This window comes from Miscanthus floridulus, chromosome 18, assembly GCF_019320115.1.
Source record: "Miscanthus floridulus cultivar M001 chromosome 18, ASM1932011v1, whole genome shotgun sequence".
In the NCBI taxonomy this organism is placed as follows: Eukaryota; Viridiplantae; Streptophyta; class Magnoliopsida; order Poales; family Poaceae; genus Miscanthus; species Miscanthus floridulus.
This window is the reverse complement of record NC_089597.1, coordinates 44,628,590-44,645,022: the sequence shown is the minus strand read 5'-3', so window position 1 is coordinate 44,645,022 and position 16,433 is coordinate 44,628,590. Positions and strand designations below refer to the sequence as shown.

Genomic DNA, 16,433 nt, shown 5'->3' with positions numbered 1-16,433 from the left:
ACAGTAATTTCTGTATAGTCCATCTATCACGTGACAATGTAATTGCCAATAATAAAGGGCTCCCTTTGTACCACAACCACAAGGTTTCGCATTAAAACAGATTCTTAGAAAACTGCTCGAACTTTGACAAACAAAATTATTTAGATGATTGAAAGCTCGAAAGGAAACACATTGGACCATTTGTTTATATACACCATAAGAATTTTATATAAAAATTCCAAGAGGAAAAAGGAGATTCGAGAATGATTATAGAGATATTGTGCTTTTCTTTGACGAAATCAAGTTCTTGCCATTTGTTTACATACAAGAGATCGTTTAGATCCACTTTTTAATAATTGGTCGGATAGTGAGTTAAAAACACATATAAACTATTATAGCAACTCTAAACTAACTAATGGAACTAATAGTTATCAGCCCAACATAAATAATTTAGCTATTTTTTTTAGTGTTGATGGATAAAAAGGCCCTTACACAAGGCCTTGTGCCTCTAGTTAGGTTCGTGCTAGTGTTGTGTACTTGTGTGTGCTGCACCTGCACGTGTACATTTTAAACGTATTCTCCAAAACAAAACTGCAACTCCTGAAAGGAAATTCAGAAACAAGAAAAGGAACAAAATAAAGAGAAGTGTGTCTAACCATATGTCTTGGGAAGCAAGTCGTTCCAGCTGAAGACCCCTTACCTTTCTGCAAGACTGCATTACCAGTTTCTTTGCCTTGGTCAACAAGTCCATTTGACACAACAGTCAACTATGCTCATCTTATGATACTCAGCCTGTTCGCTGATTGATTTCTGAGCTGGTAAACCCGGCTAGTGCTGGTTTGTTGTGAGAGGAAAACACTGTTGGCTGGCTAATAAGCCCTGGCTAAAACCAAAAAACGAACAGGCTGACTATCTATAGATTAATGAGCATGAAGTATGGCTTCTTCAACTATCTAAGCATCATGAGTTATGCAAGAGTAGGCATGAAGTATGGAACACGTCAAATATTGACTCTCTGGCCAGGGCTCTATTTCAGATAAGAACTGTAACTATCAATCCAAAGGTCTCCATACATAATGCCTTCCAATAACATTCATCACAACACCAGACATCAGGTGGTTCTAACATCACACTGCGAATCACAAATCTGACCGAGTTCATTCGCAGTTTCAGGGCATTGCAAGAGAAAATTTGGAAACCCAAGAAAATAGTCAAAACATTAATATACAAGAGTGCCCTTGGATGAGCACAAATAAAGCATGCACAAAAAGGAACATTTCTCACTGATAATGAAAGCTTTCAGTTGACATAAACTTATAACCTAACTATATACGTCTCTTATGGTACAATGAACAAAAGAATGGTAAAAAAAGGAATCAATATGCCACCTGGCTCCATCGCACAATAGCAACAATGGAGATGGCAATACACGGTTGCAGAACTCTGGCAGCATGATTTGTTGAATGGTAACCCGAGTAGAATTGAGGCACGATAGCAATAGCAACAATAAGAATGTTGTTGCTCAGTTCGGTCACCAGAGTCAGCTGCAGATGATGCACCTTCACTCAGAATGATTCAGCTGACCCCAATCTAAAATATGGCAGCATTGTTGTCCAGATGCAAAATTTAGTCCCTGGTCTACTTCTTCCATCAAACATGAGACAAAATTCTGCCAAATACTCCAAATCCAACATGATGCCTAGCAGTAGATCATGGCAGTAAGAGAATGGATGAGCTAGTCAGCTATATTGCTTCTCTGATACAAACAAGAACTCAATCACTGTATTTTCTTTTTTACAGTTTGATTCCAAAGTAGTTCAAGGGCAAGAGATATATCCATATTTCAGCCGAAGCACAAAAGAACTACCTTTGGCGATCTCATTGGTATAGTCTTATATCATTGGTAGTCTTTCTTCTGAAAAAGAAGTATTGGTATAGACACAAGAAACTATCAAAAATCTTAGTGCTCTGTTCTGCACATGCATTCTGGACATCGTGGATGTCTAAATATGCTTCTTGCAACAGGCCTCTCATGAACTTGCTTAGTTTGCTGTATGAGTTTTCTTACTCTACTTTCAAATTCATTCCACTCAATCGTGGCATTCTTCACAAGTATGCTGGCTAGCCGGCGCTTGTTTGGCCTTATTGTGGGAAGGTCCCCACCACCATAGTACATGCGGTAACCTTGAACAAGAGAAGAGAATTGACTTCCTGGGTCAGTCATAGCAAATGCATCGGCAGCTGCACATGCAATGAAGTCCAGGGCTGCCAACTGCAAATCAGAGGAGCACAAAGAAATTATTCAATTAAGCGTAGCCATAGTTCACAAGATACTATGTAAATTAGCAAATGTCACAACCATTTTCTTATCCTTCATGTCACTCTTGTGGTTACTGGTTTGCTGCTCATATGAAACTCTAAATTGAGAGCAGAAAACAAAATTAGCACTTCTGTTACTGGTTTGCTGCCCAAATGAATTACCTCTAAATTGAGAGCAGAAAATAAAATTAGCACTTCCTGACATTTCATGTTTTAACCTCTAGGTATGTGACAACAGTTTGAGGAAATAATCTATTCAGTCAATCTGCAAACAAATAATCAGGTAGCTACTACCTGAATTTTCTGTTTGGGTGCTTATTTTATATGTTTTTACATGCTAACACTGTATATATATCTTTTCTACCTAAATCATGCAAGAGATCACATGAGATATCTCACGGAAATTTACCTGAGATGAGAAGTTCCTAAATGGTTCAAGCTCTGATGGAGACAGAAGGGTTTCTTTAGTTACTAAAGCAGGATAAAGACGACTTATGGCAGCCATCCTATCCTTCCCTCCATAAATTTCAGCGCCTGCAATGTATATATTTGTGCTGCGCTTGAAACCAATAGCGGCAAGCATAAGCACAGCCTCTTCAGGTGCAAGGGGGCATTTGCCTTCAGACCGTAAGAAAGCAGCAGAGGGCAACCTAACAAGGTACGGTTCTGTCAGAAATGCTCATTGATGAAAAATAGGCAGCAACAGATCAATATTAGGATGCTATTTTTGTTTATTATGGTTTATTGTCATGCAATGTAGAACTGCAAACATACTTTGTCGTCTTCTTGAGTTCTGACAGAACAGGAAAGTGAATTTGGCGATAAGCTTCTAGTTCGTCTTCCTCATCTTTGCCACCACCAAAGTAACACAATGAGTATGCAACCATATCAATCTCAAACCGGAGATGAACAGCCAGATATTTGGATGCATCACTCTTGTTCGCACTGGGGTCAGACTTGATGGCAAACTGGCCTAAAAGATTATCCTTCAAAGGCGACGAAGAGGCCCTATGGCCATGCAACCTCTCTACAAGAACTGCACCAGTTTCTTGAATTTTGTGTACAAAGCGAAGAGCATGAAAATTACATCTGCATCGCAATCTCTGTGGAACAGTACCCATACAGTCAGAGCATGCACTTGATTTTTTTCCCCTTATGTGAGGAACAGAACAAGGAGAAGAAAACAGCAGCACAGTAACCAATATTCATGTGTAGTACTATCAGCTGAGTCATTCATATCTTGACAGTTCATCATATAAGTTAGACTAGAGTACTAAAGGATTCTATAACACTGATGCAAAAATAACCATTTCCCATCCCAGTAAAAGTGTAAATGCATCATAGAGTTTAGTGTCAAATAATCATATCTTGACAGATCATCAAGTAATTTACACTAGAGTACTACATGATTCTAAACAATGATACCAAAATAACAATTTCCTATCTCAGTAAGAGTGTAAACACATCATAGTGGGAAACAATTCAAGAAAATTAACAAACTCTGATATGCGGATAAATGGTATTGGTAGCAATCAGCACAATATGGCAACTCCAGTAAAAAGTACTCCTGCCGTCCCAAAATAAGTCTCCATCTCGCATTTGAAGGTGTCGAACAATCTCAATTTTGACCGAATATATACAAAAAAATTACTAATAATTGTGATACCAGATAAACATCATTAGGTTAATTACATCATATATTTTCATAGTAAACCTATTTGGATTTTGGAGATACAAATTTTGATACTATTTTCTATTAACTTAGTTAAAGTAGAGATTGGTTGACTCCTCGAAATGCGAGATGGAGACTTATTTTGGGATGGAGGGAGTAAGACTGTAAAGAGTGTACTAGAAGTCTGGAACAGGTGCAGTTGAATATTTTTTTAATGACAAACAATATCTTTATGAATACATAAATAGATCAATAATGCTACTGCATAGTAGATTTGTCTCAGAAAATACTTTCCTACTGTCACAATTTTATTAGATTATACAGATATATCACAAATAGATTGGCAACCCAAATAATGTTAAAGAGAACATTTCAGTGTCCAAAATGAACTTACGTCACGTGACTAGTTGGAGTAATACCTGAAGGTCAGAAGGTATAGGGTCAAAAGATAAGCGATTGCCAAATCCTATAAAATGAACAACTCTGTTTCTCAGTAAAATTGGCAGTATTTTTTTCATGTATAAACTGGGCTTTGCCTCTTTCATGACATCTGTATCATTAACCTGCAGAGGAAAAGTTCAACAATAATGAATTACAAGTTCATCTTTCTACCAATGTACTTTCTATAACTGACAAAACTGAGATTAGTTACTCACAAGGCTACCGATCGCCTCCAAGTCTAATGACTGCAGCTCTGCTGGAAGATCCTTTACAATCTGAATATCAGATTTCAGATATTTGATAAAATAATCCTCCTGATATATATCGCCAAACTGACTAAGATATTGAACTCAATTTGTCATTTATGGAGAATATAATAATCAGTTATTGAAATAAGCTATCTGAAACATTAAACGTAAGACAGAGTTGTATTTCAAACAAAACAGTGTACCTTTTGTCCAGCCACACATTACTGTACAAGAATTTCGGGAGAACAAGAGTTGCATTGAGCAACCGTGAGATTGTAACTGCATTACAAATCTGTTAAACATAAGAAGGAAAAAGAATATTGAAATCAATGGCATAACTGCAAAACCAATTCACGCACCAAAAAAATGAATTACTTCTCCAAGCAGATTCGCTAAGATTACCAGCAATGTTAAGAATGTTAGTAGATTACTGAACTACTCACCGCAACCCTTTGCTGGTTTATGCCACCATTCGCACTGATCATGATGTAGCCATTGGTTCCCTCTTCAATTACGAAGAATAGATGTTAAATAAACAAGGCACCGAATCAAACATATGCGGGAAATATGAAAAATATAAAAAAAATGCCACTATCAAGATAAATGCACACCAATAACATCAAGTAATATAAATCAGCAACTACCTGAGGCTTTCCAATCCCTTTGGTCAGAACACGGTCTCCACATAGTAGCATTTATCGGCTCTTCCCACAAATCCTTAGGTTCAGGCCTGGTCTCTGCCTAGGTAATTAGCATTACACATTAGGTCATTACCAAACACATATTTCAATGTGCATGTATGTGCAATATATGGCCAGTTTAGAATATGTAAAGAGCATGTAGCTGCCTTTATTAATGTTACCTCTGCCAAAGCATGGCCTGCCAAAGCAAGCAACCGGGTGAGCATAACCCTATGTGCCCTCTTCCCCTTAGCAGCACCAGCCACCTCTTCCTTAAAACATTTCAGTAATAAAAACCATGCATTCGAAATAATGTACATAAACACCAAAAGCGGGCAACGGTTGCCATGGCACCCAAGAATTACATTATCATAATACAGTACTCTATCCATTTCTTTTAACAAGGAAATTAGGATTTGAGGAAGTCTTTCAAGGTATACTTTGACCATTAATTTACTGTACAATATATTAGCAGTTACTATAAAACCCAGACCATACTAAAAGACAAGTGAAGTATGAATCTATTGATGCATCTGCCCTAAACATGCAAATGTTCTGAGAAATCGAATGTCAAAATCATATTTATCTTTGTTTTATTCTAGGGACAATTGTCTAGCGGACAATTGTCTAGCGGACATCCAAAGTGATGGTCCTTTGCTAGCGGACACCCACTTTGGAGCATTTTGTCAGAAGATACTCTAGTTCGGTGAAATTAGGCCACAGGACACCGCGGACCGGTTGCAGCCGGTTGAGGAGAGAGAACAGCGGTGAAATGACATTCTTGCCCCTGCCGCTTTCTTCTTCCTCTCTCCCTTTCTCTTTTTTTCTGTTTCTTGTCCCCGCCACCCTCTCCGCCTCCCGCACCCGCCCCCTTTCTTCTTCCCCCGGCTCTTTCTATTCTTTCTCGCCGGTGCCCCTGCCATGGCCACGAGTTCAGAGCTCAGAGCTCGCCGGTGGCGACGCCTTGTGCCTCCTGGGTCTGGCTCCGGCCCCGCTCTCCCACGCTCCGCCGCGCCGCCGGCGGCCTCGGTCTGCAGCCGCCCGCGTTCGCCCGCAGGTCGTGCGAAGGTCCGCAGCCGCCCCCGCCGGTCTGCAGGTCGCCCGCGTCCGCAGCGGCAGGTCGCGTCTGTCCGCGCGCAGGTCGCGTGCCCGCTCGCACGCCCGCAGGTCGTCGCCGTACTCAGGCCAAGCCCTGCCATGGCCGCGAGCTTGGAGCTCGCCGGTGCCTGGCCTGTGAGCAGCAACGCACGCAGCAATGGAGACGTGGCGCTGAAGGTAGGCCCGGGCACACAGCTTGGTAGTCGCGACCGCGCCAAAGTCAGCCTGCGGCGGCCCCGCCGCGAGAGTCGGCATCCATGGAGGACCCGAGCCGGGGCGTGCGGGCGGGGCTGTGCGCGCACGGCAGCAACCAAGGCGCAAGCACACTTCGGCTGTGCGTGGGGCCGTAGGTCGCGGCAGCTGCGGGGCATGAGGAGGCTGCGGCGGCGCGTGAGGCAGCAGGGCGTGGGCGGCAACAGGCTGCGGTGGCACGTGGGTCCGGAGGGCGCACCGGCAGCGGGCCGTGATGGCACGGGCGATGGGAGCTCGGCAATGGTGGTCCTGGCACAGTGAGGGAAAAGGGGGCGGCGCTAGCATGACAAGTGGGGATGGGAGCTCAACCAATGGAAGAAGAGAAGAGAAGAGGAGGAAGAAGAAGATGACAGGTGGGTCCCGCGCGTCAATGAGAGGGAGAGGGGCGGACCCAACTGTGGCTCAGGGGCACTGGATGTCCAAAACGAAATTTTCTCTCTCCTCAACCGGCTGCAACCGGTCCGCGGTGTCCTGTGGCCTAATTTCACCGAACTAGAATGTCTTCTGACAAACTGCTCAAAACGGGGTGTCCGCCAGCAAACGACCATCACTTTGGATGTCCAACAGACAATTATTCCTTTATTCTAATACGCCCAACACTTTGAAATGGAGCGAGTATGGCTTTAGGTGCAAGATAACATCATAATATCATGCCTTGAAGACCTTGTTAATGTTACTGGAGACTTAGCCTGGATTAAATTATTAAAAGCTAGATGTAGAATTACAAAATTGCAACTGAACAATAGAGCAGTACTAATTTTTATGGCTGTTGACTACAAATTAGCACAGCTTAAGAACACTCCTGCTCTCCCCCAGCGCAAAATAACTTAAAAACCAAGGGAGATTCAGAAGTGGAAGTAAGAAATGGCACAACCACTCTCTTGGCTAGGCTAACCTTTTGAATTGGTAGCTACGGAGTCATCACCCTATATCAATATCACTCGCCCCAGCAAACTAATCACATCAACCTCACCGGATTATAGCTACTAGACACTCATCAGTCAGTAAAGGAGGCCAACCACAGCATTACCAGAGTGAAGAGCGACGAATTGGCAGTGGCGGGCGCGCGGGGCGGGTGGCGCCTCAGCCGGAAGTGCGGGCGCGCCGAGGGGTCCTGAAGTCGGGAGAACATCCACCAGTTCATGATGAAGAAGAAGGCCACGAGGGCGCCCCAGACCAGCAACCTCCGCGGGCGCCGCCACCCCCTCCGCTGCTGCTGCTGCCGCCGCCTCGCCCGCGGCAGCGCGGCGGCCGCCGGGGAGCTCGCCGCCGCCAGGAGCGGCAGCGGCGGGGGTGCCGCCGCCTCGGGCATTCCGGCGCTGGATTTGGATCTCGACAAGCGGGGGTTCGGTGGGAAGCGAGCAGACGAGCACGAGATGCCCGGGTGGTTCGTCGGATCCTACGATCGCCGTGCGATTAGTTTAAGATGCAATTTGATGGAGAGGTTAATTTTTTATTCGTATGATTGTGCGGCCTGAGCTCGGCAGATCGGAGCAGAGGTGTAGATAGTCGGGGGCGGGAGCGGCAACAGGGCAAGGAAGGGAGGGAGCCGGGTAGCCGGCGAGCCGCGGTCGGCCTCGGTCATGCGCGGCGCGCGTGCGATTTTGGTTGCCCCTGGACTCGAAAGAATTTAGAATTGCAAGTGTCAGCTGTCAGGTGATGAGGTGAATGTATCCTGGATAGTCTCTCTACGGTGACATGCTAATTTAGAATTGCAAGAATTTAGAATTGCCCCTGGACTCAAAATACTTTTTTATTTCTAGGTCCCTAAATTTATTCTGGGCTTTGTATTAGTTCAAATGTGTTTTGACCCGCTCCGTATGCCATCATGACATGCTAATTGAGTACTGACAACAATTTAACATATTGGGTTCAATATATCTAAGGGTCTGTTTGACGTAGATATTGGATGGCTGGCATTGAATTAAGTATCAATTCCAAATCAGACTTGTATTGGAAATGGACTACAAAATGTACACGAAATTGCTATTTGGAATCTCGGGACATGGCAAATACCAAATATACGTTCGGATGTACATCTGGTCGAATTGAATTGAGTCGTCTTCCTCCCCCACCCCGTAACGCCCCGCTTCACCTGCTTGGCGCCGAAGCTCTAGTCCACCACCACCATCACCCGCTTCCGCCCCGCCACAGCCTCCTCCATCCTGCAGAACCCGCCGCCACGGCGGTGTCCCCGCACCCTGGCCTTCTTCCAGGACCAGCGCCGCGACCTGCGGCTGCTGCCAATGCCAGTGCCGCCGTCGCTCAAACTCAGGTGCCGCAGGAAGCGCTCACTGCTGCCCCCGCTGCTCCCCATCGATCCACTCCCCGCTGCTGCCAGACTTGAAGAAGGGAAAAAAGGGAGTCTCGGCCATGGCGGATCTCGGCAGTCGGCCGACCATGGGGAAGAAGGGGTCGGCCACGGGAAAGAGGGGCTCTCGCATCTCCTCCGTCCTCCCGCGCGAGCTCTCCCGCCGGGAGTCGGCGGGGAACCTTTGGTGGCTGCGGCGGTGGTCGAGACTCTGGTGGGTGCGGCGGCGGTGGCGGGGGACCTCTGGTTGCGGCGACGGTGGTGGTCAGGACCCTTCGCGTCTCCTCCATCCTCCTCCGACGTTACTCTGGTTCATGTCGTCCAATACAGAGGGATCTACCTCGTATTGAGGGGTCAATGCCATCTCGCAATGCCAAAAGACACCCAAACAGCAGAATTGGGAAAACTCAATTCCAATTCCAAATTCCACACTTCAATATCTACATCAAAACGGGGTGTAAACTTGTATGGCAATACCCATCTATATATATATCATAAACATTCAAAATTACATATTCGGAACCCAAGCTTAATAATAGAGCAACACAAGATAACTAAACATGCGCGATGGTAACATCTAAATCCCTAATAACTTTGAAATTGCATATTCTGCACTCCAAACTTGCTAACCAGGACATATGAAGTCCAAATTGCCATTTTTTATAAACTACATGCATGGCTATTGACTGTGCACCTGGTATGTGGGCCCTACATGTTGTCCCTCATCCTCATCTTCTTCCCTACTCCCTCCGTGTTGTCACCACCACTCTCTCTTGCGCCACCGTAGCCCGAGCACCAGCACCAACAACAGTAGAAGTAGCACCACCGTTGTGACCTAGCGACGATGGGATGGTCTCTGCACGCTCCATCCTATCCTTCACACACATGTCGAGCTATGCCACAACCAAGGCCCTTGGTGGCCGGACATGGGCAAGCTGGGCTTCTCGCCCTCGGCTCCGGCGGCGGCTAGATACACGCTACAGCGGGGCCTTTGATGTACAGTGTTATTCAAATGCCACTGGACCAAGGGCAGAGAGTGTTGTTAGGACCGGGACAAGAGGGAGTGGGGAAGGAGATGCGAGAGAGGGACGACATGTGGACCTGCACATGAGGGATTGGGAAGGATATGAGAGATGAATGTCATGTGGATCCACATGCTAGGTGCACCGGTCAGCATCCACGCAGGTGGTTTATCGAAAAAACTGTAAGTTAGACTTCATGTGGCCTGAGTAGTAAGTTTAAGAACCTGGATCTACAATTTTGGAAGTTAGGGACCAAGATGGCACCATCGTTCAATTTCTGGTACCTCGAGTAGCCCATTTAGCAAGTTTGGGGACCTATGTGTAATTTTGAAAGTTTGAGATATATATGTGCAAATTTAGATACTAGACCCACCATGTTAGATCATGTCAACATTGAGTCTGCATGCCATGTCAGTATATGCAATGGGTCGAAACCAATTTGAACTAGTATAGGACGTCGTGACAAGTTTAGGGATCCAAAAATCAAAAATAAAAGTTTGGAATCTAGTTAACACTATCTCTCAAGTGTAGGGACCAACAATATATTCTACCCTTGTCCTATGCCTATATAGAGCTAGAGAGATAAAGGGCACGCTTGATTTCTTTGCTAGGGACGAAATTCCCTTGCACAGAGCACCGTTTGAAAATGATGAGCAACATTTTCTTAGAATAGACAACCCCTAGAGCTAAAAATTAGCTAAGGTTCCATTTAGGTCCCTAGCTAATAGTCTAGTTAGTGTCTTACCTACTACCTAGCTAACAATTAGCTATTAGCTTACTTCCTCCAACTAACACCACTAATAGTTAGTTAAGAGGATCCAAACAGGACTTTATTAGTGCAAACGAGCAGAATCAACTTTCTCGGGCTCACAGGCTGGTAAGGCAAAGCTTATTCACACAGACAAGGCAATCAAAGCTACGAGGCATGCCCAAAGACAACAACAAAAGAATGGAGGATGAGAACAAGTTGATGAGGACGCTGGTCGAGGTGCCTACTGCCAAGGCCATCTTGAAGCAGGTTTCAGTTTTGCACATGGCTTATTAACTCAAAATGTAATCGCATTCACATTCTAAACCCTGAGATCAAAGGATGAACATCAATAGATGTTTGGAAGCTAGATTATGGTTTATGAGTAGAAAGTAAATGGCGTCGCAGATTCGCTTGATTGGATGTATTTCAAATAGACTTGTCCCTTGTGACCTTATATATAGGGTGGGAAGTAATTCATTTTTAACTAACAGATTGTATGTCCTACCATCATATAAACAAAAAAGAATATTAGTTTTTAACACAATTTTTGAAATTAAGAATTCTTTGACATGTTGAGAAATCAGACTCGTCTTGCTACAAATGCTTAATGTCAAAATATAAGTGAATTGTTCATCTTCTATATATATCAGATTAAATTTTTGGATTGAATTGATCATCAATGATACTTAACATGGTATAATTTTATTAGGGATAGAGATCCTGAGTTCGAATCCTAGTGGCTAGCACAATTAAATACAATAATATTAGCTCATTGCTTTTCCCTATTCTACTTGTGAGGCCTGAGAGAGACTCCACGTTAGGGGCAGTATTGAGATATAGTGAATTATATTAACCACCTTACCTTCTAGCTTAAGTTTGGGGTTGAAGTGGCTTGTGCACGTAAGGGCAACCACAATGTATATGGACCAAGTAGTCTATATACATGGGAGCCACACAATTAGTCCATAATTGATATTATTTGCTCCACAATGTCTAGCCAATAAATAGTCTATAAGATAGGTCCCTAAAGATAAAAAAAATCCATTCAGTCGTCTACCTTGCCTCTTGTTTCTCTCTCCCTCAATCCCATGACGCGGTCTCTCCCTTTCCCCTGATTACGTCACTATTCATCTTCCCCACCCTCAGATGCCCGATGCCACTGCCCATGTCCAGAGATATGCCGCCCCTGTCCCCACACGGATGTCCGGGCATTGCCGTCCCTATCCTGAGGGACGCTGCCCGCTTGTAGAGAAGACGCCTAGATGCCGCTCGGAGGAAAGCCGCCCGGATGCCACTGCCTCTACTCGGTGGAAGCCGCCCTTCCCGGACATCAGTATTCAAAAGTTTATGTGTAATCTTTTACTATGAACTACTCTATGGACTGATCTGATAGTATTTTAGGTAGCTAGTGGGGATTATTGTAATTCCTATATAGACTACTTTTGAATAACATTGTGATTGCTCTAATTCAACACTCATATTGTTTGGACTTAACGGCCCTAAATTTTTCTTTGGTGTGGTAGCCGATGTGCTTATGAGATGTCTATGGTGACTTTGTTAAGCTTAACATATGCTCACATCTCAGTGAAGTGGTCTCCACGTCGGCCAGCACCTGGAGACTGTTTTGGGAAAGTGTGCGCGATGCTGTCCCTGCTTTGTCATCTCTTATCGTGATCTTTATCGACTAAAGTAACCCAGCGCTCCATGTGTGCAAATGGCATCTGATCCAGGTGTTGATAACTAATCAGGGCCTCGTTTAGATTGTGAAAAAATTTCAAACTGATGAATAGTAGCACTTTCGTCTTATTTGATAAATATTGTCCAATCGTGGACCAACTAGGCTCAAAAGATTCATCTCGTGATTTCGAACTAAACTGTGCAATTAGTTATTTTTTTTATCTACATTTAATACTCCATACAAACGGCTAAAAATTGATGTGATGGAGAGAAAGTGAAAAAACTTGGAATTTAGATGGCATCTAAACAAGGCCCAGGTTTCTGCTATGATGCACCTGAAAAATTCTAATAAATTTCAAGAAAGTAATACTTTTCTTGGCCAATGTCGACATTTCATCTTTAAGGTCAAATCCTAGTGCTAATTTCATTCTTAATAAATTGGATGCCATGTAGAATCATAGAACTGAAGACATGCATTAGAGTTATGAAGAAGAGATAAAAAGAGGTTTCATCCGTATGAACAGGGACCGAGCCAAGATTATACAAAAGAAATCTCAAAACTATAAAAAGATAAAAAGAGAACAAAATTAATTAGCTCTCGGTCTCTAATTAACCTTTATCCGATCAATCTAATTCTTAGACCAAAGATATATCACGGTAATAACATAACATGAAGACTAATCCTAAACAATATAGATGCCACTGGAGATCAATTCAGAGAGAGGAGGACAAACGAGATACTTGATAGGCAACAATAAAAAGAACAAAAGAGCTGAAAAATAATAGAAATACCTATTTTTAAACGGGGTGGTTGGGCAGGGGGGGAGCATAAAAATGTTGGGGGATGCTAGGGCCCCCTCCCCCCGCCAAGGGCCAGAGGTGTCATTGTATTGGACCACCCAAATCACATGAGTCACAACTTAAACAAAATAATCATCCTAAGAAACATCAAACTTGTTTAATTCGTCAATTCAAAACACTCTAGATAATGTAGCACTACCACAAACAATAAAAATGGGGCCTATAACAAGAAACCTATGCCCATAGGCGAGCGCCGAGTGGCCGTGATATCCATATATACTGCAATACTTAAGGACGTTTAGTGAACTGTCCTACGACACATTTCTTGCCCTTCCGGTACCATATTTTTGCAATTGCAACTTTTCATCATTCGAATTTTAGATAATGAATTTAAATTCTTCAAAGCATTAAATAGAAACAGACAATTTGTAAGTAGGAAACTCAATTCCAGTTAGGACTTAGGAGGAATTCATAATTCAATGGCACATCCTTCTCGTGAGGAGTCCGAAATTAGGTGACATGAGTGCTCAATATAATTCAGGTTTGTTAGGGCTTTTCCTTTGCATCGGTGGAGGTTGTTAGATAATATACTGCTTCATTATGTAAACACACAGCAAAGGAAGGCGGCATCGAAAAAGGCTCCCTGTTGTGGTATTGTAGCCGATGTAGAGGCAGGCGCCGAACGGCTCACCTGCCTCTCTGTAGCCATGGCAGGGACAGGCGCAGAAGTCAGTCCTGCTGTGTTATCTAGTCACTGTTGCAGCAGAGCAGCTGTACTATGACTAGATGAGTAGAGTTGTATATATAGTTTACCACTGCAACTCAACAAAGAGAGTTCAGATTTGCCATCTCCTATATAGGGCTCCGAACAACGCTGGTACTTGTACTGTGTGTGTATGCTCTGTTCTCCCTCTTCTTCTACCTCTAACTATAGTGTGTGGTCGGACAATGTCTGTCGTGCTCGGCCATGGTCGGCAAGACTGGTGAGTGGTCAAATCACCTGAGCCGGTGATCCTGTGGGCTAACAAGTGATATCGGAGCCGTACAAGCGCCGTCGTCGGACTAACTGCTGGCGATGACGGATGGTTCGGAGATGGGCGACAGCAGTGGCACTGCTGTGGCTGCCTTGCCACGACCAGAGGCCGTTGTTGGCACGGTACGGGAGGTCAGCGACACCAGTTGGCCGACGCTGACTCGCACCAACTATGGAGAGTGGTCGGTGACCATGAAGGTCAAGCTCAGAGCCCGATGGCTATGGAATGCTGTTGACAAGGACACCAAAATTGAAGAAGATGACATGTCAGCATTGGAGGCTATCCTCGCTGCTGTACCGGTGGAGTATAGGGAGTCGTTAGAGACGAAGAGCTCTGCTAAGGAGGCATGGGAGTCCATTGCGGCGATGCGCGTCGGTTCCGATCGCGCAAAGAAGGCGACGACCCAGCTTCTGAAGCAGGAGTACACCAACCTCAAGTTCAAGGATGGTGAAACGGTGGAGGATTTCTTCCTCCGCCTGCAGACGCTCATCAGCAAGCTGAAGAGCCACGGCGTCACCATCGATGAAGACGAGGCGATCTCCAAGTATCTCAACTCCGTGCCGGCAAAGTACATCCAGATCGCTCTCTCCATAGAGACGATGCTAGACTTGTCCACCCTCACCATTGAGGATATGACAGGCCGTCTGTGGGTGGTGGATGAGCGCCTGGAGCAGGCGATAGCAATGAAGGATAGAGGTAAACTGCTGCTGACAGAGGAGTGGGCTGATCGGAGGAACTCCGAGGTAGCCTCCTCCAGCTGCGATGGCGATGGCAAGTGCTGCGGCAAGGCTTCTTCGGAAAAGAAGAAGCTGGTAGACCCCAACGCTTGCCGGCACTGTGGGAAGATAGGCCATTGGGCACGGGAGTGCCCAAATCGCAAGTAGGAGAAGAAAGGGTGAGGCTCATCTAGTGCAAGCTGATGATGATGATGAGGGGCACTATCCTGATGGCGATGTTCTATGCACTGCACGACGTCGAGGCCGAGGAGAAGGGAGAGGTGACGATGGTGGAAGGACCTGGAAGGCCCTGAAGGTTGTAAACCTCGACGAACCGTGCACCCAAGTCCACCTCGGGCGTGTGGGCGTCGACTAGGTGGTAGCGTTGGTACCACTGGACTCTATAGCCAGCAACCACATGATGGGCTCCAAGGCAACCTTCCTCCCGAGCTCAACGACGATGTTACCGGTACGGTGAAGTTTGGTGATGGCTCAAGGGTGGCAATCCAAGGACACAACACCATCATCTTTAGGTGCCAGAACGGGGAGCACTGTGTGCTAACGGATGTATATTACATCCCGCAACTAATGTTCGAGCATCATCAGCTTGGTCAGCTAGATGAGCGCAGTAGCGAGGTCCTGATCAGGACGGGGTCCTCAGAATCAGGACCAGGAGCAGCGACTTCTCACCAAGGTGAAGAGGTCCCTGAATCGGTTGTACCTGCTCGACCTGAAGGTAGAGCAGCCGTGTGCCTGGCGGCAAGGCACACCGAGGAACCGTGGCTGTGGCATGCCCGATTCAGACATCTCAACTTGACGCACGTTGGTCGACTTGGAGAAGATGGTCTGAGGGCTACCCCACATCAAGCATGGAGGCGAGCTATGTGACGCTGCCTGGCCGGGAAGCAGAGGAGGCTGCCATTCCCAAAGGTGGCAAAGTATCGCATGGGGGATGCTCTCGAGCTCATCCACGGCGACCTCTGTGGGTCGATCACACCAGCCACAAACGGTGGTCGGCAGTACTTCCTCCTGCTCGTAGATGATTGTAGTTGCTACATGTGACTGCAACTCCTGACGAGCAAGGATGAAGCGGCGGCGGCAATCAAGAAGTTCAAGATGCGCAGAGGCCGAGAGCGGCAAGAAGCTCCGCGTGCTGAGGACTGATCATGGCGGTGAATTCACTTCGGTAGAGTTCGCTGCGTACTGCGCAGATCAGAGTGTGGTGCAACTCTACACCGTGCCGTACTCGCCACAATAGAATGGCATGGTGGAGAGGTGGAACCAAACGGTAGTCGGCATGGCTCGATCCATGATGAAGGCCAAGGCATGCCGGCAAGGTTCTGGGGGAGGCGGTGACCACAGCGGTGTTCATCCTCAACTGTGCTCCCACTAAGGCCCTGAAAGGCAAGACGCCATTCGAGGCTTGGCATGG

At 45.6% G+C, this 16,433-nt stretch overlaps 2 protein-coding genes across 4 annotated transcripts; one reads left to right on the top strand and one right to left on the bottom strand.

Annotated features, from left to right (window-relative positions):
* Positions 1-1,168: 1,168 nt before the first annotated feature.
* LOC136520157 (O-fucosyltransferase 15-like) lies at positions 1,169-8,297 on the bottom strand. 3 transcript variants are annotated; one of them, XM_066513586.1, is made up of 11 exons: positions 7,720-8,297; positions 5,522-5,611; positions 5,304-5,400; positions 5,103-5,164; positions 4,863-4,951; positions 4,627-4,747; positions 4,390-4,533; positions 3,073-3,401; positions 2,708-2,948; positions 2,339-2,396; positions 2,116-2,251 (listed from the first exon to the last, which is right to left on the bottom strand). In XM_066513586.1, the coding sequence occupies exons 1-10, from the start codon at positions 7,999-8,001 to the stop codon at positions 2,385-2,387; spliced, it is 1,467 nt and encodes a 488-aa protein (XP_066369683.1). In that variant the 5' UTR covers positions 8,002-8,297; the 3' UTR covers positions 2,116-2,251; positions 2,339-2,384. The 3 variants fall into 3 exon arrangements, with proteins under 3 accessions (XP_066369682.1, XP_066369684.1, XP_066369683.1); XM_066513585.1 differs by lacking the exon at positions 2,339-2,396 and having other exon boundaries at positions 1,169-2,251; XM_066513587.1 differs by lacking the exon at positions 2,339-2,396 and having other exon boundaries at positions 1,169-2,251; positions 5,522-5,607; positions 7,720-7,843.
* A 6,029-nt stretch (positions 8,298-14,326) lies between these two features.
* LOC136523734 (uncharacterized) lies at positions 14,327-15,169 on the top strand. The gene is made up of 2 exons (XM_066517313.1): positions 14,327-14,656; positions 14,768-15,169. Exons 1-2 carry the CDS (start codon positions 14,327-14,329, stop codon positions 15,167-15,169), a joined length of 732 nt encoding a protein of 243 aa, XP_066373410.1.
* The last annotated feature ends 1,264 nt before the right edge of the window (positions 15,170-16,433 follow it).

Bases quoted from the DNA above. Each gene is read 5' to 3' on its own strand.
- LOC136520157 (XM_066513585.1), bottom strand. From the start codon at position 8,001: ATGCCCGAGGCGGCGGCACCCCCGCCGCTGCCGCTCCTGGCGGCGGCG. The intron at 5,401-5,521 runs GTAACATTAATA...CTAATTACCTAG, and splicing joins CAGGCCATGCTTTGGCAGAG to GCAGAGACCAGGCCTGAACC. The intron at 4,748-4,862 runs GTACACTGTTTT...TCAATATCTTAG, and splicing joins AATGTGTGGCTGGACAAAAG to TCAGTTTGGCGATATATATC.
- LOC136523734 (XM_066517313.1), top strand. From the start codon at position 14,327: ATGACGGATGGTTCGGAGATGGGCGACAGCAGTGGCACTGCTGTGGCT. The intron at 14,657-14,767 runs GTCGGTTCCGAT...CTCCGCCTGCAG, and splicing joins AGTCCATTGCGGCGATGCGC to ACGCTCATCAGCAAGCTGAA.